Genomic DNA, 21,563 nt, shown 5'->3' with positions numbered 1-21,563 from the left:
CATCCTGTAACAGGTGGTAGTTCAGAGTGATGGAGAACCCTGGGCGTCCTGTAACAGGTGGTAGTTCAGAGTGATGGAGAACCCTGGGTGTTCTGTAACAGGTGGTAGTTCAGAGTGATGGAGAACCCTGGGTGTCCTGTAACAGGTGGTGGGGAGGATAATCCAGGTAAAGTCTTTAATGCATGGAAGGGAGGAACTGGAAGAGCAAGGGAGGGGCGGAAGCCAATGGAGGCGGAGGAAAGGCGTGCACAACAGGGAGGACTAATTGGGTCCCCCTAATCCCTCCCTGGCCCCCACCTCCTCCTCCCGAGGGAGGCCAAGCAGGAGATGACTCCACCCGGCTCTGGACGCTTCAAACGGACATAAGGGGGACCAAGGATCTATCTGTAGGCCTATTTACAGGGTACCTGCTGGACAACACTGGGCTCAACTGAAGATTCACCATAGAATGAGGCTTTGTCTCTTACCTGTCCTCTTTCTTTCCTTCTGAAGCACATCATTCAACATGGGAGAAGTTCAAAAGGTAATCCCGCTTGCTACCTTCTGCTGATCTTTGAGTTTGATGGGAATGTACATGTTGATGAGTCCTAGAGCGTGATTCAGGGACAGATTGTTTTCCCTTTTTAATAAGAAGCTAGCTGATGAGTTGACACTTTCTCTGCAAATAAACTACATAGTAGTCCCTTACAAGCTTCCTAATTGCTTTCTGTGTCTGTTTGTAATATCCTGTTCTATCTCATTTCGCTCAGGGGTTCTTTTCGGTCCTACAGAAATTAAAAGGAACCACAGAACAGGAACTTCGGATAGTCCTCCTGGGTCTAGACAACGCTGGCAAAACAACGCTGCTAAAACAGCTATCATCCGAGGATGTCAACACCATTACTCCCACACAGGTCAGATCCGATCCTGGCGTGCTCTAAGCTGGCCATGTAGTTTTGTAATGACAACCCTGTGACACTTCCTCCCTCAGGTTGTTGCCCAAGGCAACGTACCACATAATGGCACTTACTCAATGGAAGCATTTTTTACCTGCTGATTCAAAATCTGATCTCTGATTATATCAATGTCTTAGATGACCGTACCAGGGTCAGGTCAAACGCTACGCGGCTCTGGAAGTAGACAAGTAGTATCCTCCAATGTGGACTTTAACACATCAAATAAGATGTTCATATGTCTCTAAAATACCACAGTAGTGATGCTTGACTTGGTTCTTCTTCATGCCATGTTTTCTCGTAGCAAAGCATCACAGCCGGTTGGTTTATGCAGTCCCTCTGTCGCAGAAAATAGCACATTGGCATTGATACATTTAGCTAGACTAAGAATAGAGACTAGGCTGAGACTTTAATCCGGGGGTTGAAGATTACTTAACCATAAAGTCAGAGAGGGTGCAACACACATTTTGTAAGCTCCAGGTAACAAATCGAGGTTCAAGTTTTGTATCATTGTACCTGTTTTTCTGGTCATGTCAGGATTTGCTTCTAATAAAATGATGTTATAAATAAATGCTTATTTAGAGCCACTAGTAACAGAATAAAGCTGTGTTCTGCTAAACTGTGTTAGATCATTTAATTCTGCTTCTCCATTGATGCCAAAGGGCTTCAACATTAAGAGTCTCACGTCTCACGGAATGAAACTGAACGTGTGGGACATCGGAGGACAGAGGAAGATCCGGCCCTTCTGGAAGAAATATCTGGAAAACACTGATTTGTTGGTGTGTAAATTATGTTAGCACATTTCTCATTTTATTTTGTCTTATTATATCTGTAATCTGTTTCAGAGAGTAAAATAGTTTCCATTAACTACAGTTTAGATGTAGACTACAGCCTGTTCTATTGGGTGGGGAAAAAACTGGGCATTAGTTTACTTCAGAATCTTCCATTTCAAAAGCTAGAAACCGAATAGAGAATCAATCTTATTTGTGTTACAAGATAATACATGTCTCAGTTTGATTCAATATTCTTCTTTCCTCCAGATATATGTCATAGACAGTACGGACAAGAAGCGGTTTGAAGAAACAGGACTGGTGAGGCCAACTGAAATAGCTGTTATACCCTGTTCCACAAGTGTTGTCTTGTAAAAAGTTCATGTTAACAGTAAGCTTTGCATATTAACAGTGGACATGCAAACCTTTAAGTGCTGCAACACAGAGATGTAGTCTCCAAGACTTTGTTCAGCTCTGAGTCAGATAACACTGCTGGTCCTTTGATCCCTCAGGAGCTATCAGAGCTGATTGATGAGGAGAACCTGAAGGGGGTTCCGGTGCTCATCTTTGCTAACAAGCAGGACCTGGCCACGGCCTCGCCCGCCAGCGAGATCGCAGAGGGCCTGAACCTGCACACATACCGCGACCGGGCGTGGCAGATCCAGGCCTGCTCAGCTGTCTCTGGAGAGGGTGTACAGGTAGGTCACAACATCTCTCTCAAAATAGGACAAATCATATCAGTTTTATGAAGTTAGATGGATAACAACAGTACTGTATCATCCTCTAGGACTTACAAGACAGATATTAAAGGCATTATCCAGTGTCAGTTCATGTTCTATTCCTATTCATGTGGTACAGGAGGGGGAGTGCAGCCTGTCTGCACTGTAGAACATATCCTCTTCTCACTCTGTTCATGTAGTAAAATAATTGAGAGCCCACAGGAGAATCAGAAGTTATTTTCTGCTGGCCACCATGTCATTAGTAGGATCTTTTCAGAACGTAGTAGTCTTTGTAGAATCTTTTCAGATCGTTTCACATACTGTGCAGGAGATTCTGTCATTACAGTTTACAGTAGGGTTATCACGGCAACATCTCAGTAGGGGGGAAATTAAGAGTAAAAACAAACTAGTGGGGGGCCGACAAATGTTTTGCCTCATTGTCGTGACACAACATGGATGCCGTGTAAAGCTCCAGATTATCATCTGCCCCTGAGTACTGTGATGGAGGATCAGGTCAGGAGGTCAGGCATGATGTCCTATGACCATACGTAACACAGTACAGTATACATTTACAACCGGTGTATGCTTTGATTGCTTTGGAAATTCTGTAGCTTGGAACATTTCATGTGTATATGTGATGTATTTGTTCTCACAGGACGGAATGAACTGGATTTCCAACAACATTGTAAATAAGAAGAGAGATGACTAACCCCTGAATATCCAACGTGATGCTTTTTAAACACACTTTTGAGTGTTTCATGTACATATGTTGACACCCAATGCAATGGTGGCAGGTTTTATAGATGAAGCCTTCTCTCTGATGATGTCCCCAAAACATTTGAGAGCTTGCTGGCTTTTCAAATCCAGCCACAAGAAAATGGATGGAAGGTTTTGGGTTCACAACAGAGACCATCAACAAGAGAAAAATCACAACTCCCGGTCCCATTAAGGGTTATTGCCACTGCTCTGGAATGATACTTTCTTTGATTTGGTCGATGGAAGAAAAAAACTATCCTTGAAGAGCACAAGTAAAAACAAGGGACAGAGCATGTAATGGGTCAATAGCCCAACAACGTTTTGAGTAGAACATCTCTGTTTAGTTTAAGGCATGTGAATAAGGCTTCATTCATACACTCACAAAAAAAGGTTAGATTTTGTAGTTTGTGTGGTTTCACTGTTTGTAAAAAAAAAATACAAAAAAATCTATATTGTGTGAATTGAGACTGTGATATCAAATAAATATTGAATTAGAAGAATCTCTTCATACTTGATGTGATATGCTTGGTTTGTACCATCAATGTAGACAAGCACCATTCCATCGCCTTGTTGTCAGACAGTAAGTCAGTGCTGCCCCACAGTGGGCACTGTCATCATTACACTTGAGGCAGGAATGGTAAACACACAAATAAAACTATTTGGTCTGTGTCAAATTCATTGTACATTAATGTACTGTATATTTCTGAAGACTATTCAGTAAAATGTAGATCACACACACGATGAGGGCACAGTGAACAACTGAGAGAATAGTATCTGTATCTTTATAGACTATGGCCCTCAAATTCTATTGACTTTGAAGCCAGTTCCACTGCTTTTTTTCATTCTTCCCTCGTATCAGGGACTGATTTAGACTGTGGACCTGGTAAGGTAAGATTTGAATACCCCTGGACTATGGTGTCCACTCAGGGTCTGTGTCAGCTAGATCATGTTTTTATTATCGGGGATAATGTGAGGAGCACTCTGACTAGTGACCACCACCACTAAAATAAGCCTGTGATCTAAGGTGGGTGGTCCGACCGTCAGAACCCAGTCTTCCACTAGCAAAGGAAGCTCTGCCTTGAATAAAGAGACATAAGCAATTATTAAACAGTTTCTTACAGCCTCATTGAGGAGTGAGTTTGCTGATATCTGGAGGTAGTTCTGGAATTTCAATAGCAGGTAAGACATCATGATGACACGAGGATCTAATTCTGTCGGATAGTCTCACGTTATTACTTTATAACTCCGGTATAACTCATGTTCTATATACATTGTACGCTGCGTGACATTCGATAGAAAGGCTTGGCTGTGACCAGGTTACTTGTCATATCTCTGAATGTTTACTTGTTACTATGCTGGATTGTTATGTAGTAACAAGATTAGGGGAAAGGGAGATACCTAGTCAGTTGTACAACTGAATGCCATCAACTGAAATGTGTCTTCCGCATTTAACCCAACCCCTCTGAATCAGACAGGTATGGGTGGCTGCCATAATCGACATCCACGTCTTCAGTGCCCGAGGAACGCTGGGTTAACTGCCTTGCTCAGGGACAGAACGACAGATTTTTACCTTGTCAGCTCGGGGATTCGATCGGTTACCGGTCTCAACGCTCTCACCACTAGGCTATCTGCCGCCCCCTTATAACATAAGAACAACACATGCTTACAGAGACTGTTTCTGTCTGCCATACTCTCTGATGGCAGGGTGTAATCCCACTACTCTCTGATGGCAAGGTGTAATCACAATAGTCTCTGATGGCAGGGTCTAATCATACTAGTCTCTGATGGCAGGGTCTAATCATACTAGTGTCTGATGGCAGGGTCTAATCATACTAGCCTCTGATGTCAGGGTGTAATCACACAACTCTCTGATGGCAGGGTGTAATCACACTAGTCTCTGCTGGCAGGGTGTAATCACACTAGTCTCTGATGGCAGGGTGTAATCACAATAGTCTCTGATGGCAGGGTGTAATCATACTAGTCTCTGATGGCAGGGTGTAATCCCACTACTCTCTGATGGCAAGGTGTAATCACACAACTCTCTGATGGCAGGGTGTAATCATACTAGTCTCTGATGGCAGGGTCTAATCATACTAGTCTCTGATGGCAGGGTCTAATCATACTAGTCTCTGATGGCAGGGTCTAATCATACTAGCCTCTGATGGCAGGGTGTAATCACACTAGTCTCTGATGGCAGGGTGTAATCACACTAGTCTCTGATGGCAGGGTGTAATCATACTAGTCTCTGATGGCAGGGTGTAATCATACTAGTCTCTGATGGCAGGGTGTAATCATACAACTCTCTGATGGCAGGGGTAATCACACTAGTCTCTGATGGCAGGGTGTAATCATACTAGTCTCTGATGGCCGGGTGTAATCATACTGCACTCTGGTGGCAGGGTGTAATCCCACTAGTATTTGATGGCAGGGTGTAATCATACTGCTCTCTGATGGCAGGGTGTAATCATACTAGTCTCTGATGGCAGGGTGTAATCACACTAGTCTCTGCTGGCAGGGTGTAATCATACTAGTCTCTGATGGCAGGGTGTAATCACACTAGTCTCTGATGGCAGGGTGTAATCACACTAGTCTCTGATGGCAGGGTGTAATCATACTAGTCTCTGATGGCAGGGTGTAATCATACTAGCCTCTGATGGCAGGGTGTAATCACACTAGTCTCTGCTGGCAGGGTGTAATCACACTAGTCTCTGATGGCAGGGTGTAATCATGCAACTCTCTGATGGCAGGGTGTAATCATACTAGTCTCTGATGGCAGGGTGTAATCATACTGCTCTCTGATGGCAGGGTGTAATCATACTAGTCTCTGATGGCAGGGTGTAATCACACAACTCTCTGATGGCAGGGTGTAATCACACTAGTCTCTGCTGGCAGGGTGTAATCACACTAGTCTCTGCTGGCAGGGTGTAATCACACTAGTCTCTGCTGGCAGGGTGTAATCACACTAGTCTCGGCTGGCAGGGTGTAATCACACTAGTCTCTGATGGCAGGGTGTAATCACACTAGTCTCTGATGGCAGGGTGTAATCATACTAGTCTCTGATGACAGGGTGTAATCATACTAGTCTCTGATGTCAGGGTGTAATCACACAACTCTCTGATGGCAGGGTGTAATCACACTAGTCTCTGCTGGCAGGGTGTAATCACACTAGTCTCTGCTGGCAGGGTGTAATCACACTAGTCTCTGATGGCAGGGTGTAATCACACTAGTCTCTGATGGCAGGGTGTAATCATACTAGTCTCTGATGACAGGGTGTAATCACACTAGTCTCTGCTGGCAGGGTGTAATCACACTAGTCTCTGATGGCAGGGTGTAATCACACTAGTCTCTGATGGCAGGGTGTAATCATACTAGTCTCTGATGACAGGGTGTAATCATACTAGTCTCTGATGTCAGGGTGTAATCACACAACTCTCTGATGGCAGGGTGTAATCACACTAGTCTCTGCTGGCAGGGTGTAATCACACTAGTCTCTGATGGCAGGGTGTAATCATACTAGTCTCTGATGACAGGGTGTAATCATACTGCTCTCTGATGGCAGGGTGTAATCACACTAGTCTCTGATGGCAGGGTGTAATCATACTAGTCTCTCACGGCAGGGTGTAATCACACTAGTCTCTGACGGCAGGGTGTAATCATACTAGTCTCTGATGGCAGGGTGTAATCACACTAGTCTCTGATGGCAGGGTGTAATCATACTAGTCTCTCACGGCAGGGTGTAATCACACTAGTCTCTGACGGCAGGGTGTAATCATACTAGTCTCTGACGGCAGGGTGTAATCATACTAGTCTCTGATGGCAGGGTGTAATCATACTAGTCTCTGATGGCAGAGTGTAATCACACTTGTCTCTGACGGCAGGGTGTAATCACACTAGTCTCTGATGGCAGGGTGTAATCATACTAGTCTCTGATGGCAGGGTGTAATCATACTAGTCTCTGATGGCAGGGTGTAATCATACTAGTCTCTGATGGCAGAGTGTAATCACACTTGTCTCTGACGGCAGGGTGTAATCACACTAGTCTCTGATGGCAGGGTGTAATCATACTAGTCTCTGATGGCAGAGTGTAATCACACTTGTCTCTGACGGCAGGGTGTAATCACACTAGTCTCTGATGGCAGGGTGTAATCATACTAGTCTCTGATGGCAGGGTGTAATCACACTAGTCTCTGATGGGAGGGTGTAATCATACTAGTCTCTCACGGCAGGGTGTAATCACACTAGTCTCTGACGGCAGGATGTAATCATTCTAGTCTCTGATGGCAGGGTGTAATCACACTAGTCTCTGATGGCAGGGTGTAATCACACTAGTCTTTGATGGCAGGGTGTAATCATACTAGTCTTTGATGGCAGGGTGTAATCATACTAGTCTCTGATGGCAGGGTGTAATCCTATTGACAGGGAAGATGCAGGAACCAGACTGTGACCTGGCCAAGCAGAGGAAACAGTTGGTCCAGGAACTGTGCATGGAAAAACAAGGAGGTATGGCAACCACCATAGTCCACAGAGGGAGTCAAGACTCAAGACGAGCTATTGAAAAAGAATGCCACATTGCATTGCATTTCATAGGAGAATTCCATTATCTTTTGTTTCCCTTTCATTCCTATTTCATCCAGAAAAGTTAATATATTCTAGCTCAACAGGGCAAACGGCAATCCCTCTGAGCTCAACTGTGAGAGTTGTGAATTATGAGGGAGTGAAGGGAGCGAGAACCCATTAATGTATATCACTCCAGGGGAGGAATATCATTATGCTGAGGCGAGGTGTGACTCATAGTAGCAGGGTGGGGCAGAGCCATGAATCCCACATACATGACCTCATAACAAGAACAGCATGTCCCATACTCCTCCAAGTGTCATGTTTAATGATTCAACATCTCCAGCAATCAAACACCTTCCTGATGTAACCATCCTCATTCAGGGTCTGAAAACAGAACTCAATGTGCCAGAATCAGATATTGTTACAGTGAGAGGTTAGCTGTATGATGTGTCTGCAATTCAGTCATGTACTGTTAGAGCCAGTTAGCCATATTCTATTGAACACCGAAGACATAGAGAACTTTGAATCAATCCAGCTCCGGCTTGGGCAGTGGCTTTGCTTGTAAGGTAAAGAGGTCACTACAATCAAATCAAAAGACTCTGTGGAGGATATTGATATGTTAGTCTGTGTTTACCTCTACTTATTTGATTGTTCATCTGTCTACACTATCTACGTGTCTGCCTTTGTATGTTCTCTTGTCTCTGTGTTGCTAACACCTCAGAGCACTTTGACCTGGGGAAGAAGATCAGCGCTCCTCAGGATGTGATGATGGAAGAGCTTAACCTGCAGTCTAACAGAGGTTCCAGAATGTACCAGGAGAGACAGAAGAGGGTGGAGAGGTTCACCTTGGAGAACGTAGCACCAGACACTCACAGGGTGGTGCCCCTCGACCTCCAGCAGCCAGACCATAGCAGTACACACAACCAGGGAGCCTTACAAGGGGGGAAGAATAATTACCACACAGAGGTCTATATTGGACAACCAGGAAGAAACAGCCTAGTCAGATCCCTGAAGAACACCATAGCCAGTAAGGGAAACCCCAGTGTCCTGGCCCCAGGTAACTGATTGTGAGAGAGTGTCTGTCTGTCTGTCTGATGGAAGGGGACAGGGTATTACCCCTACAATAACAATCTACCTCTCCCTCAAAGGTTACAATGGGCCTCTGAAAGAAGTTCCTCATGAGAGGTTCAACGTCACTGTGATTCCCAAGTCCTACTGCTCCCCATGGCAGGTTCAGGACCAGAACGGTAACAGTGACAAGCTGCTGTCTGCCATCTCTGCCCATCTCCCTGAGCTGCCACAGAAGCTCACCCCAAACAACTACAGGTGCTTCAACAGGTGAGCCCAAGTGACTGGCTCTTTAGCCTGCCCTTGACCACTCCCTACACCCCCACACAGCTTGTGGTTGACTAACCAAAGTGTGTGTTTTTGAGAAATACTCAGGAGTCAACCTTTCAGTCCAGTCAAAGAAAGTTCTAGGCCTCTGGTTTCCTCCTTGGCTGGCTTCTGAGACCTCTTTCTAAAAGGCTGTCGTCTGCTTGTGAAACCAGAATCTGTCGCTGGCTCACACCAGGCTGGGCCACTGAGTAAAGCGTCTATTTTAAAACACAGCGTCTGTAAGCTGATGCCCACACAACTCTAGAAAACACTCAAGATAGATTTATATCTAGATACAAAGGGAAATTAATAATCAGAAGTAGTCATCTGTCTGAGTCATTAAACTTTGAGAATCTACTCGCACCATGCTACCATGACCCACACACACACCAGAGGCCTTTTGATCAGACATTTTATTTAATCTGTGGTTTAGGGAAAGGGGGATACCTAGTCAGATGTCCAACAATATATTAAACTGAAATGTGTCTTCCGCATTTAACCCAACCCCTCTGAATCAGAGGTGCGGGAGGCTGCCATAATCGACATCCATGTCTTCGGCGCCCGGGGAAGTGGGTTAACTGCCTTGCTCAGGGGCAGAACGACAGATTTTTACCTTGTCAGCTAGGGGATTCGTTAGACTTACTAACTGTAGATCCTGACACCCATTTATTTCTGTAGGGCCCCACTGCCATTTGGGGGGACAGCAGGTAGTGCGAGGATGTTCCCTCTGCCTGGGTTTGAGCTCCTGCAGGCCCATACTGAGCCGAGTCGGACCTGGGAGAGCATATGTGACCGGCCCAACTTCAACCGCACCCCAAGGGGCTGGGCTGCCCACTACACTGCTGAAACAGAGACTTCAGACCTCTGAGCCCATGGCTGTGATGGAGAGCATCATGGGTAAATTGTGACTGACTGATCTCCAAATAATATTTAGTTATTTATGGTGAAAGGTGATTTGTTGATCAGTCTCGACTCTCCTGTAAAGTCGGCTTCAATGTCGAATGTGCTCCATGACAGCTTTAGATGACCTCGTTACACTCTTACAGACATGAACTGCAAGTCCAAATAGTGGATACTAATGTGCAATTTTAGCATGTACAATTTTCTAGCATGTAATCACTTTAGAAAAATTATGTTCTCTCGTCTTGTTCTGCCACAGCTAATGATATCCACAATGTCTTAGACCAGGTCATACTTCATCAAGGTCACAACTTGTTAAATTATGCTATTACAAAAAAAAAAAAAAAAAACACTTTAAAAGAAAGGATATGTTTAATGAAGCAAAAATGTGAACCATACACTTTTCACAGTTCTAATAAAAGATGTTGACAATGCTGTGGAGTCATGGACACCTTTATCAATCTTTAGATAATAGTGCCACCACATGGAAGTAAAATGGTCTTAACAATTGGATGTTCTGAAAACCGTTAACATCTGACAATTCTGCATAAAATGCATTATAAGGGGGAAAAAAATTGTAGAAATGGTGACATTCTCTTCTATAAGAAAGGTTCAGTACAATATGCACAACTTGCAAACGTAACCCTCCCCCCTTTCAAATCTACAAGCCAGAGATAGAACATACAGGTAACTGCCAAAATAAAGGAAACACTTTAGAAAATGAGGGATACGAAGTGTATTGAAAGCAGGTGTTTCCACAGAGGTGTTGTCCCTGAGTTCATTAAGCAATTAACTTCCCATCATGCATAAAAATGCCCAGCTGCCCATTATTTTGGCTACCATGGTTAGAAGAGATCAGTGACTTTGAAAAAAAGAAAAGAAAAGGGGTCTCATAGGAGCATAGGGGGTTTAAAATGTGTGTGTCTCTCAGTCACCAGGTCTCAATCCAATTGAACACTTACAGGAGATTCTGGAGCAGCGTCTGAGACAGCATTTTCCACCACTATCAACAAAACACCAAATGAATGAATTTCTTGTGGAAGAATGGGTGTCGCATCCCTCCAATAGAGTTCCAGACACTTGTAGAGTTCTATGCCAAGGCGCATTGAAGCGGTTCTGGCTTGTGGTGGCCCAACGCCCTATTAAGACACTTTATGTTTCCATTATTTTGGCAGTTACCTGTAGGTTTGATGGAGGAAGGTATAACAAATCATTTAAAACTATACTGTTCAGCACTCCAGCTTCCTAACGAGCAAGACCTTGCTGGTGCACAAAACAGAGGTTCTTCTCCATTACGCTTATATAAAAGAAGCATCTCACATCTGTGAACTGTGACTATAGTCACTGTGTCGGTTATTAATAGGGCGAAATTGGTCAAATTATCACAATGGTAAATCATAAACAGTGAGGTACGAGGGTCTAGGAGCCTCCGTGACGGCTGGCGTGTGCACCCATGCGCTGTGGATCCTGGGAGGGGTAGTGGACATGGCCAGGGGGCCTCATGCCCATGGGAGGGGGCATCCCCATGGGGTCCATGGAGTGGAACATGGGTGGCCCAAAGCCTGTAGGGATAGAAACACCACAGGCTATAAAATCTTAGTTGATGGGGATAAAAGAAATTTGTAAAAATAAATAAATAACTTGTCCTAATTTACCCTGTCTATCTGTACTTCAGAGGACGACACAATGAAAACACTTTTTTTTCAAATGTTAAATTTGTGGTCCACTTCAGGGGGGGGGGTCTTGTTTTACCTGGAGGGGGGGGCATAGCCACACCGGGGGGTGGGGGTAGACTGATGTTCATGACAGGAGGAGCTGAGTTGGGGCCCAGGTTGAAGTAGTTGGTAGGGGCGTCTTCATCCACAGGCAGTGGAGGTAGCGCTGCAGGACAGAGACAGAGGGTCAGTATTGACAAGTCACATTACTGGAAGAGTATGGTCAACTGTGTGTGAGGGTTTTACTCAGGGGTTGAAACCGAAATTATTTTCAAATCGTTTCAGTATGAGCAGAACCATTATATTTTTTATTCCGTTCCACTGCTCCTACCAGCAACCGGTTCGACCCCCCAAAAAGTACTGGTTGATATCATTCCTTTTAAAACCTCTAAACCATTAAAATACTTCACCAATTAGTGGGGATAGAGTAGCTTGCTATGGAGCGGGTAAGTAATTTAATCTGTATAGGAAAGAAGTTGTATTTTGCCATAACAGCATAATTTCTGTTATTCAGCATGGTTTAATCATGACAAACCCACACACGCTGTGCTGCCAGTTACAGTGTAGGCCGTGAGATGCAACTGAAATTTAGCGAGAAGATGGAGGAAGCTTACCTTGAAGGGCTGGGTATTTTTTTATGACATGCATTATTTGAATTAGTCCCACAGAATTACCCCTACGGGGGGGGGGTTCTATGGGGGAACTTTGAATGTCTGAACTTCCGAGTTGGTTTAACGTTGGACCCGAGCAAACGTTCGCAAACTTGTGTGTACAGAGGAGCACAAGAATTAGAAACACATCTTAACTTTTTGTAGTTAATAAATCCAATGTGAAACATATAACTATAGTATCCTTAACTAGCATTGAAAAAGTTAATCCATTCTTTTAAAACATCTCTCCCTCATTTCTGAATCATGCTTGTAACGTCATCAGTAGACTACAGTAACCTAGGCTACAGTAACCTAGGCTTCGGAGCAGATAGCCTACACGCACACCTACTAGCAAAGACTTCCAGCTGGCAGGCGGAAGCAGGAACACGTTCGAGTGACAGAGTGAGGGTTTTGCATAGGCGCTTTGTTGCACGACTGGAAAAAAATGTTTGGAACGTAAGAGCATTATTAACCCGTTACCCATGCATAAACATGTTTAGCATCTCCAGGCCTCCACACATACAAGTGGCTGATGCGTTCCTTTGAAACGTCGATAAGTCTAATGAATCAATTGAATATACACCATCACAATAAATCCATTATTTTAGTCAGGTCTAAACAAACATGATATGAAGAAAATGGATTTTAGAAGAACATAATGAGTTGGCCTAATGTATGTTGTCTGGCTAGGCATCACGCTGAAGGCTGGTTCGTTTAGCTGAAAATATATGCTTATAAGTGCCATTATTTTATAGTAAGAAGAATATAATTGAACTTCGCTGAATAAATTATAAAGGATATTTTCCCCATTCTGGTGCGAGAATGCGTGCATACGAAGTGGCTATGTTGAGCATAAAAGTTAGCATTTGAAACAGGTCCGAAACGGTAGACTTAAGAGTTATTTGTCAACTTTAGTTGTGAATGATACAAACCTTAGAATGTCTTAGAAACCAAAACATATATGGGCTGCATTATAGCTATTGATGATTTGATAAAGTAGTAAAACATTTTAAATATTCTTCAAACATGTTCCTGCAGCTACCCAGTGCTTAATTTGGGATCCCAGGTGAAATCTGCTCAGGAACAGAAATAGTAACGTGTTTTCACAAAAAAACCATTCCATTAAACTGTTGACAGCCCCACCCTCTGCACGCTGGTGGAAGAAACGCAGGAAGAGAAGAGGAAATGGAAACTCAGTGATGAGATATTCTGTAGCTAAAAAGGTACATGTTCCAAACAGTTAATTATGAAAGCATACCCTATTACTAGGCTATTCAAATACAAATTAACTATAGGCTGAATGTATTTAATGTAGACCAATAATGTTCCAAAGATATCTCAAATCTGTTTTTTTCCTTCTGCCGTGTGTAATATGCATTAGTCTAGGGCTGGGCGACATGGCCAAAATCTCATTTCCCGATATAGGTCATTTCATATCCCGATAACGATACATATCACGATAGACATTTTATGTAAATTCAATGAATAAATAGTTTATATAAAATGACCACATGTACAGGCCTATTTCTTATTACATTTTGAATTATACTCAACAAATAAAATGTATTTGCATTTGGCACCTTGGGTCGAGTGATAGCACCAACTCACGAAACTCACGTTTCTCCACCGTGTAAATTGGGGCCATTTCTTTGCAGACGTAAATTGTAACGGCAGCTGTTATCTCCTTCCATCTTCGTGATTCTTTGCCACATGGTGTGTCGCGGGAAAAAGCCTCTTGCAATGTCTGAGTCTGGGGTGTGTTTTGAGCACTCGACTGCACTTTTATGGGTCTCATCCGTAGACTTTCTCCGTAGTGTTTCACATGATTCTTGCGTAGGTGGTAAAAGAAGTTAGTGGTGTTTGAGCCTGTTGTCGGGACCGGCCTGTGGCATATTTTGCAGAGGACGGTTTTCTGGTGCGTGTCTGACTGTTCATACCCAAACCACGTCCATGCGACCGAAGTAGCCCCTCTGTTAGGTACGAGCTCCGTGTCTCCGTGCTCTGTGTCACGTTCACTCTCCATGTTTGTTTGTGTTGCAAATTTCCTTCCACACAAAGCTACGTCCAATTGACTAAAATATTGCCGTATCGTGTGATTTGCAACAACTAAATAAACTATAGAAAAATGTCTATGATTTCATATTATGCTCTATCGTCACACAATATTATAGAGTTGAAGTCGGAAGTTTACATACACTTAGGTTGGAGTCATTAAAACTAGTTTTTCAACCACTCCTCAAATGTCTTATTAACAAAAAATAGTTTTGGCAAGTGGGTTAGGAAATCTACTTTGTGCATGACACACGTCATTTTTCCAACAATTGATGACAGACAGATTATTTCACTTATCATTCACTGTCACAATTCAAGTGGGTCAGAAGTTTACATACACTAAGTTGACTGTGCCTTTAAACAGCTTGGAAAATTACAGAAAATGAGGTCATGGCTTTAGATGCTTCTGAAAGGCTAATTTACATCATTTGAATCAATTAGAGGTGTACCTGTGGATGTATTTCAAGACCAACCTTCAAAATCAGTGCCTCTTTGCTTGACATCATTGGAAAAATCAAAAGAAATCAGCCAAGACCTCAGAAGAAAAAAAATTGTAGACCCCCACAAGTCTGGTTCATCCTTGGGAGCAATTTCCAAACACCTGAAGGTACCACATTCACCTGTACAAACAATAGTATGCAAGTATAAACACCATGGGACCACGCAGCCGTCATACCGCTCAGGAAGGAGACACGTTCTGTCTCCTAGAGATGAACGTACTTTGGTGCGAAAAGTGCAAATCAATTCCAGAACAACAGCAAAGGACCTTGTGAAGATGCTGGAGGAAACAGGTACAAAAGTATCTATATCCACAGTAAAACAAGTCCTATATCGACATAACCTGAAAGGCCGCTCAGCAAGGAAGAAGCCACTGCTCCATAACCGCCATAAAAAAGACAAGACTGCGGTTTGCAACTGCACATGGGGACAAAGATTGTACTTTTTGGAGAAATGTCCTCTGGTCTGATGAAACAAAAATAGAACTATTTGGTCATAATGACCATCATTATGCTTGGAGGAAAAAGGGGGAGGCTTGCAAGCCGAAGAACACCATCCCAACCGTGAAGCACGGGGGTGGCAGCATCATGTTGTGGGGGTGCTTTGCTGCAGGAGGGACTGGTGCACTTCACAAAATAGATGGCATCATGAGGTAGGAAAATTATGTGGATATATTGAAGCAACATCAGTCAGGAAGTTAAAGCTTGGTCCCAAATGGGTCTTCCAAATGGACAATGACCCCAAGCATACTTCCAAAGTTGTGGCAAAATGGCTTAAGGACAACAAAGTCAAGGTATTGGAGTGGCCATCAAAAAGCCTTGACCTCAATCCTATAGAAAATTTGTGGGCGGAACTGAAAAAGTGTGCGCAAGCAAGGAGGCTTACAAACCTGACTCAGTTACATCAGCTCTGTCAGGAGGAATGGGCCAAAATTCACCCAATTTATTGTGGGAAGCTTGTGGAAGGCTACCCGAAACATTTGACCCAAGTTAAACAATTTAAAGGCAATGCTACCAAATACTAATTGAGTGTATGTAAACTTCTGACCCACTGGGAATGTGATGATAGAAATAAAATATGAAATAAATAATTCTCTCTACTATTATTCTGACATCTCACAGTCTTAAAATAAAGTGGTGATCCTAACTGACCTAAATTAGGGAATCTTTACTAGGATAAAATGTCAGGAATTGTGAAAAACTGAGTTTAAATGTATTTGGCTAAGGTGTATGTAAACTTCCCACTTCAACTGTATATCATCATATCGCCCAGCCCTACAGTAGGCTTTGTATAACAGCGCAATCATTATTTTAATTCAGTTTTTTTTTGGGGGGGGGGGGGGGGGGGGCTTGGGCTCATATACAGGCCTATGCATAAGCTCTAATATGCATAGTGTTTTTGATTAATCATCACCTTAGAAAGCACTGTCCATTTCTTTGTGTTAGGATTTGAAACAACATCTACAATGACCACGTTATCCACTCAGTTTCAACATATTGTTGAACTTCTTTCTTTAGATTAATCAATCAGTGAGGTGAGTTTTAAACGCACGTACTGTTTTGATGATAAGTGTTTGATGTGATTTCAATTGCATTGATGTCAGAGTGGTTAGAGGGACAATAGATCCCTGAGTACCAGACCATTAGTGACCTGATGAGTGTTAGCGAGTTGGGTACTACTAAAGCATGTCCTGAGTGCCGAAGAGGAGATTATCGTGACCGGGTCACATAGAATTCTACTGCGGTCATGACTCATGAATACCGGTGTGGCGATAATACGGTCACCGCGACAACCCTGGTTCCGATCTTCTAGCCTCCTTCTCAAACCCCATTGGAAGAGGTCTGAGGTCCCTCATCCTCTGACCTTCTCATCTAATGAGTTTTGAGGATGAGGTGAGAGACAGAGGTAGCTAGGAATCAAGGAAATCAAATTGAGATTCTCCCCGTGTATAGCTCTCACCTCCAGGCAGTCCAGGTACCGGCTCCAGCTTCAGCCCCATCTCAGTCAGCCCTTCTCCCCTTCCGTCTTTCCCCCCTCTCCCATCCCTCCTTCCCCCCTCTCCCTGGGACCTGGAACAGAATAACACACAGTCAATCCATCACATCAACTCATGTCACACTGGAGGTGTTTTTACTTACAATATCTGTGATAGCAGAGCAATCAGTCAACAGAAACACAGGTACCTGCTGCCACAGCCATCTGTCACAAGTATTAGGAACCACAAGTGGAAGTGTATGAGACTGTCATAACATAGGATGGTACTTTACCTGCCCCATTTGACGTTGAGTCTGCGACCGTTGATAATGAGCTTGTTGAAGGATTTCTCAGCAGCTAACTCTGCAGCCTGACGGGTGGCAAACTGGATGAAGGCACACTGCTGCCTCTGAACGATGGTGGTGGTTCGGATCTCCCCAAACTGGTAGAAATGGTTCCTGTTGGGGGGCAAGCAGTTATATTGGTTCATTTATCCCCCCTCCTCTCCCCTGTAACTATTCCACAGGTCATTCCTGTAAATGAGTGTGTTTTCAATCAACTTACCTGGTAAGTGAGCCCCGTCTGCTTCATTTGGAGTAAAAATGTATTATACTGGGCAGGCACTCACCTGAGCTCCGAGTCTGTGATGGAATCTCCGAGCCCTCCCACGTACAGTGTAGTGATGGACTTGTCCTCTGGAGTGTCCAGTCTCGGCATGGTGGAGGCTCTCTTCAGCAGCTTGTCAGCCACAGGGTCGTTGATACCATAGTAACGGTCCTTAATGTTCTGGTCTGCCAGGGGATCATCTGGATCCGTTGGCTTCTCATGCCTGGAGTGCAGTAGTTCAGAGATAATGAGAGTTAAAGCAAAACGTCTGTCAACATCTTGGAAGCAATCTTATTCTGGCCAAAGTAGAGAACCAGACCTGTGCCACTGTATTTACTTTTCCCCATTGGCTCAAAAGTCAACAACTGCCCGATGTTTAACATGTGTCATTTCTTTGCACCTATGGTTTCATGATGATGTTGACAGTTGCTCACCTGTAAGGACACTCCTCTCCTCTCTTACATTCTCCCTTCACCCAGAAGGAGCAGATATGTGGTCTGTTCCTTTTGTAGTAAGGCGTGGTGCGGGCTAGCTTCAGCAGCATGTCACTAGAGCTGGGGGCCTTACCCAGGAGACCCACCGGCCGGGTACCATCAGAGTTCCCTATCTGCAGTCAGGAGAGAGCGACTGTCAAGTGGATGCATTTCACCCCATTTAAACCATTTAATTTACCAGATCTCATGAAGGCTGAAATAATGACGAATGACCTGGCCACGGAAGGTACACAACTAAGACCAGAGGACCAAAGACCAGATATTTCTGGGTGGTCCTCATGAATAAGTCATGTGACTTGGCGAGTAAACATTGTCTGGAATCTTCAAGGGAAAATGAGAAGGGTCAAAGGGTGCCATCTGAACCCTCTTGGTATGAACACACTGTTAGGATATTTACAAAGCAAGCAGAATTAGGCTAAATGACAGAATGTAAACATTGATCTGTCTGGTAACATTACTGCTGTCACACAATTAGAAGTTTACACACGGGACTCAGATCATAATGTTACCAACTACCTTTGATCTTGAATAAGGGAAAATACATCACCTCTCTTTCCATGTTCTGTGTGTAGTATTCCTTGTTCACATCTGATTTTGGCACGTCGTCCTTGATTGACAGACCAGTGTCTCGGACCTGTATTGGCAAGCCTAGATGAAGGGGTAATGAAAATTAACATCCACCCTGAACTTGTTGGACATGCAATATATATATTTTTTATACCTGTACAACATACACATACTCTGTGTGTGTGTGTGTGTGTGTGTGTGTGTGTGTGTGTGTGTGTGTAGTCATTCTCTGGATGGTACAGATAATAACCTGTTCCAAACCCTGTCCTTGTTGACTCACCATACTCTAGATCCAGTAGGCAGGTCTGACAGACATTCTTTATCTTGCTGCACGTCTGGCACGCCTCTGTCTTCTTGAAGCGCATGCGGGTCCCAGGACACCATCGGAACACAGTGAATGGTCTGGCACATATCTAAGAAGGACATAGCGGAAGCAGGAGGTCAGTAAAGGTTTAGATTGCAGTGGCATACTCTGTAGCAGGGTACTCTACTTATGTACAGGGTTTCTTTCCGGCCCAGCACTAGCCAACACAAATAAATCAGCCAGTAGTGGTCCAGATTGAATACCTTGAATAGGTAAGTTGTACCAGGTGTAGTCTGGAACAAAGATTTGCACACCCAGTATCTCCTCAGAACCTATGTTGGAGAACTCCGCTATATGTGTAACTGTGACTGATTAATCTAATTGAGCATTAATGCACTTGTGAATTTCTTACCTTGCACTCCTTGCCATACTTCTCCTTGGTCTATCAAAAAAAACAGATTGTGATACAGGATGAGTACGTTCTTTACATTTATTTTATTTCACCTTTATTTAACCAGGTAGGCAAGTTGAGAACAAGTTCTCATTTACAATTGCGACCTGGCCAAGATAAAGCAAAGCAGTTTGACGCATACAACACATGGAGTAAAACAAACCAACAGTCAATAATATAGTAGAAAAATAAGTCTATATACAAAGTGAGCAAATGAGGTGAGATAAGGGAGGTAAAGGCAAAAAAGACCATGGTGGCAAAGTAAATACAATATAGCAAGTAAAACACTGATTTGCAGTGGAAGAAAGTGCAAAGTAGAAATAGAAACAATGGGGTGCAAAGGAACAAAATAAATAAATAAATAAAATACAGTAGGGGAAGGGGTAGTTGTTTGGGCTAAATTATAGATGGGCTATGTACAGGTGCAGTGATCTGTGAGCTGCTCTGACAGCTGGTGCTTAAAGCTAGTGAGGGAGATAAGTGTTCCACGTTTTAGAGATTTTTGTAGTTCTTTGTTTTGTTTTGAATTACCATATCTAGAAGGACATGTCAATTAAAATAGCAAGATTCCGCTACATAGACATACATTTAGCAAAAAGGTGGTTAGCTCCTAGCTCTCGAAAACTCTAGGCAGCCTTCTGCCAACAGTTCTCACCCATTAGCTTTGCCCATGATTGTCTCGAGTGAGCTACAATCCCGACACTGTGTATTAACGCTTAGAAACGTTAATCAGTGCTTGGTATATGGCTTTCTAACTATATGGCCCTTACCTTATATAAGAGAAAAACATAGTTATAACAAAAATAAGAATTTATTGTAGCGGTTTTGAACAGATCCATACAACTACGGGTGACTCCATCTGACAACCTACACTGCTGCACTTCCCGAGTTATGCTTACACACAGGTGTTTGGCGCATGAGAGGTCGCTCATTAGCACCTCTTGTCTTCCGTCTCCAAACATGGATATATGGCTACACTAAACCTATGAAGGTGTGTATGAAGTTAACTTTTTTTTGAACAATTATTTCTCGCTGATATAAAAGTCTAGGTCCTTCCAAAAACGTACCGCAAGTGATACGTGTTAATGTTCAGACTGAGTGTCGGGGATCTTAATACAACTTCCCCCTACAGAAGACGCTCTTCGTAAGCTATGTGTAACGTTACTGTCGTTATTGTTAATGAACGGATACTCATGATAATGGGCTAACGTTAGTTAGCTCCCAGAGAACATTAACCCGAAGTCAGAGAATTGATTAAACGTACCATTCGAATATAAGGATTCTCTCCAAGACATGTCTGGCAGAGAATGGGAAAATCCTGTGGAAGGGAAGATGGCAACAAACAAAACCATTAACGTTAGCTAGCTAACTTATAGTAGCTACTAGTAACGTGGTTAGCTGACGATAAAGCTAAAATCTGATATTTTACCAATTAACTAGCTAGCTAGATACTTTGAATAATCGATTAAATAGTTCAAGAAAATTACATTTTTAGCTACGCAGCTGTGAATGTTTATTTTGCTAACTATTAAAAGAGCAACGACTTAGCTAGCTAGAAACCATCTGATTTGCCATTAGCTAGTTAGCTAAGCGAGCTCCCAGGAAAACACTAAACGTATCTCTAGTACCACTGCTTATTGACACAATCAATGTCACAGAATAACAATTACACATTACATTTTCCTTTCAGATTAACTGAAAATTATCACTTAAAACATACCGCGTCTTCCCAATTTTGTCTATTGTAAGTGTTAGCTCCTAAGGATGTCGCCATTTTAGAAATCCTCTGTCAGTGTCTTCCCGGTATTCACTAGTTACCACAGCCACAAAGTCATAAACCACGCCTATTTCTAAAATGTATATTTATTTAAATCTGATCTTGAACCTAACCTTAACCACACTGCTAACCTTATGCTTAACCCTAACTTTAAACTAAGCCCGAAAAGCACATTTTTGTTTGCATGAATTTTTACAATAGCCAATTTTGACTTTGTGGCTATAGTAACTAATGGAAACCAATGCTTTACACTAGATGACCAATGGGGGCGCTGTGTTGAAGCCACAGTGCCTCCATCTTGGCACTCCTCCACCGTTGTAAACACATATTTTGGACTCTATTGAAATTTGGTAATTAACGTCTACATTTGTTTTTGACACATTTATTATATTACTGACACCTTTATACATACTTGTAAATGATATTATGTGAGCTAAAAACAAACATAAAAACATTTGTAAAAC

At 43.1% G+C, this 21,563-nt stretch overlaps 3 protein-coding genes across 4 annotated transcripts; 2 read left to right on the top strand and 1 right to left on the bottom strand.

The window, feature by feature from the left end:
- The first annotated feature begins 305 nt into the window (after positions 1-305).
- arl3l1 (ADP ribosylation factor like GTPase 3, like 1) lies at positions 306-3,677 on the top strand. The gene is made up of 6 exons (XM_014129594.3): positions 306-523; positions 750-893; positions 1,595-1,711; positions 1,973-2,023; positions 2,215-2,400; positions 3,077-3,677. Exons 1-6 carry the CDS (start codon positions 506-508, stop codon positions 3,128-3,130), a joined length of 570 nt encoding a protein of 189 aa, XP_013985069.1. The 5' UTR covers positions 306-505; the 3' UTR covers positions 3,131-3,677.
- A 490-nt stretch (positions 3,678-4,167) lies between these two features.
- Positions 4,168-10,445, top strand: LOC106563728 (myozenin-2). Of its 2 annotated transcripts, XM_014129552.3 has the most exons (5): positions 4,168-4,356; positions 7,597-7,677; positions 8,456-8,791; positions 8,883-9,072; positions 9,790-10,445. In XM_014129552.3, the coding sequence occupies exons 2-5, from the start codon at positions 7,602-7,604 to the stop codon at positions 9,977-9,979; spliced, it is 792 nt and encodes a 263-aa protein (XP_013985027.1). In that variant the 5' UTR covers positions 4,168-4,356; positions 7,597-7,601; the 3' UTR covers positions 9,980-10,445. The 2 variants fall into 2 exon arrangements, with proteins under 2 accessions (XP_013985027.1, XP_013985028.1); XM_014129553.3 differs by lacking the exon at positions 7,597-7,677.
- Positions 10,365-21,154, bottom strand: LOC106563727 (pre-mRNA-splicing factor RBM22). Its single transcript, XM_014129551.3, has 11 exons — positions 21,043-21,154; positions 20,587-20,640; positions 19,284-19,313; positions 18,848-18,980; positions 18,548-18,648; positions 17,941-18,113; positions 17,529-17,729; positions 17,194-17,358; positions 16,886-16,995; positions 11,764-11,892; positions 10,365-11,573 (listed from the first exon to the last, which is right to left on the bottom strand). The coding sequence occupies exons 1-11, from the start codon at positions 21,094-21,096 to the stop codon at positions 11,431-11,433; spliced, it is 1,293 nt and encodes a 430-aa protein (XP_013985026.1). The 5' UTR covers positions 21,097-21,154; the 3' UTR covers positions 10,365-11,430.
- Between the last annotated feature and the right edge of the window lie 409 nt (positions 21,155-21,563).

Source organism: Salmo salar, chromosome 11 (genome assembly GCF_965601325.2).
Source record: "Salmo salar chromosome 11, fSalSal1, whole genome shotgun sequence".
Lineage (NCBI taxonomy): Eukaryota > Metazoa > Chordata > Actinopteri > Salmoniformes > Salmonidae > Salmo > Salmo salar.
Note: the sequence above shows the minus strand (reverse complement) of the source record. Positions and strands in the feature narration are given on the sequence as shown.

Coding starts and splice junctions, on each gene's coding strand:
- LOC106563728 (XM_014129552.3), top strand. CDS start 7,602: ATGCAGGAACCAGACTGTGACCTGGCCAAGCAGAGGAAACAGTTGGTC. Junction 7,678..8,455: donor GTGCATGGAAAAACAAGGAG/GTATGGCAACCA, acceptor CTAACACCTCAG/AGCACTTTGACCTGGGGAAG. Junction 9,073..9,789: donor AACTACAGGTGCTTCAACAG/GTGAGCCCAAGT, acceptor TTATTTCTGTAG/GGCCCCACTGCCATTTGGGG.
- arl3l1 (XM_014129594.3), top strand. Junction 2,024..2,214: donor GGTTTGAAGAAACAGGACTG/GTGAGGCCAACT, acceptor TTGATCCCTCAG/GAGCTATCAGAGCTGATTGA. Junction 2,401..3,076: donor TCTCTGGAGAGGGTGTACAG/GTAGGTCACAAC, acceptor TTGTTCTCACAG/GACGGAATGAACTGGATTTC.
- LOC106563727 (XM_014129551.3), bottom strand. CDS start 21,096: ATGGCGACATCCTTAGGAGCTAACACTTACAATAGACAAAATTGGGAA. Junction 20,641..21,042: donor GACAAAATTGGGAAGACGCG/GTATGTTTTAAG, acceptor TCCCTTCCACAG/GATTTTCCCATTCTCTGCCA. Junction 17,359..17,528: donor ATCACAGACTCGGAGCTCAG/GTGAGTGCCTGC, acceptor GCCCCCCAACAG/GAACCATTTCTACCAGTTTG.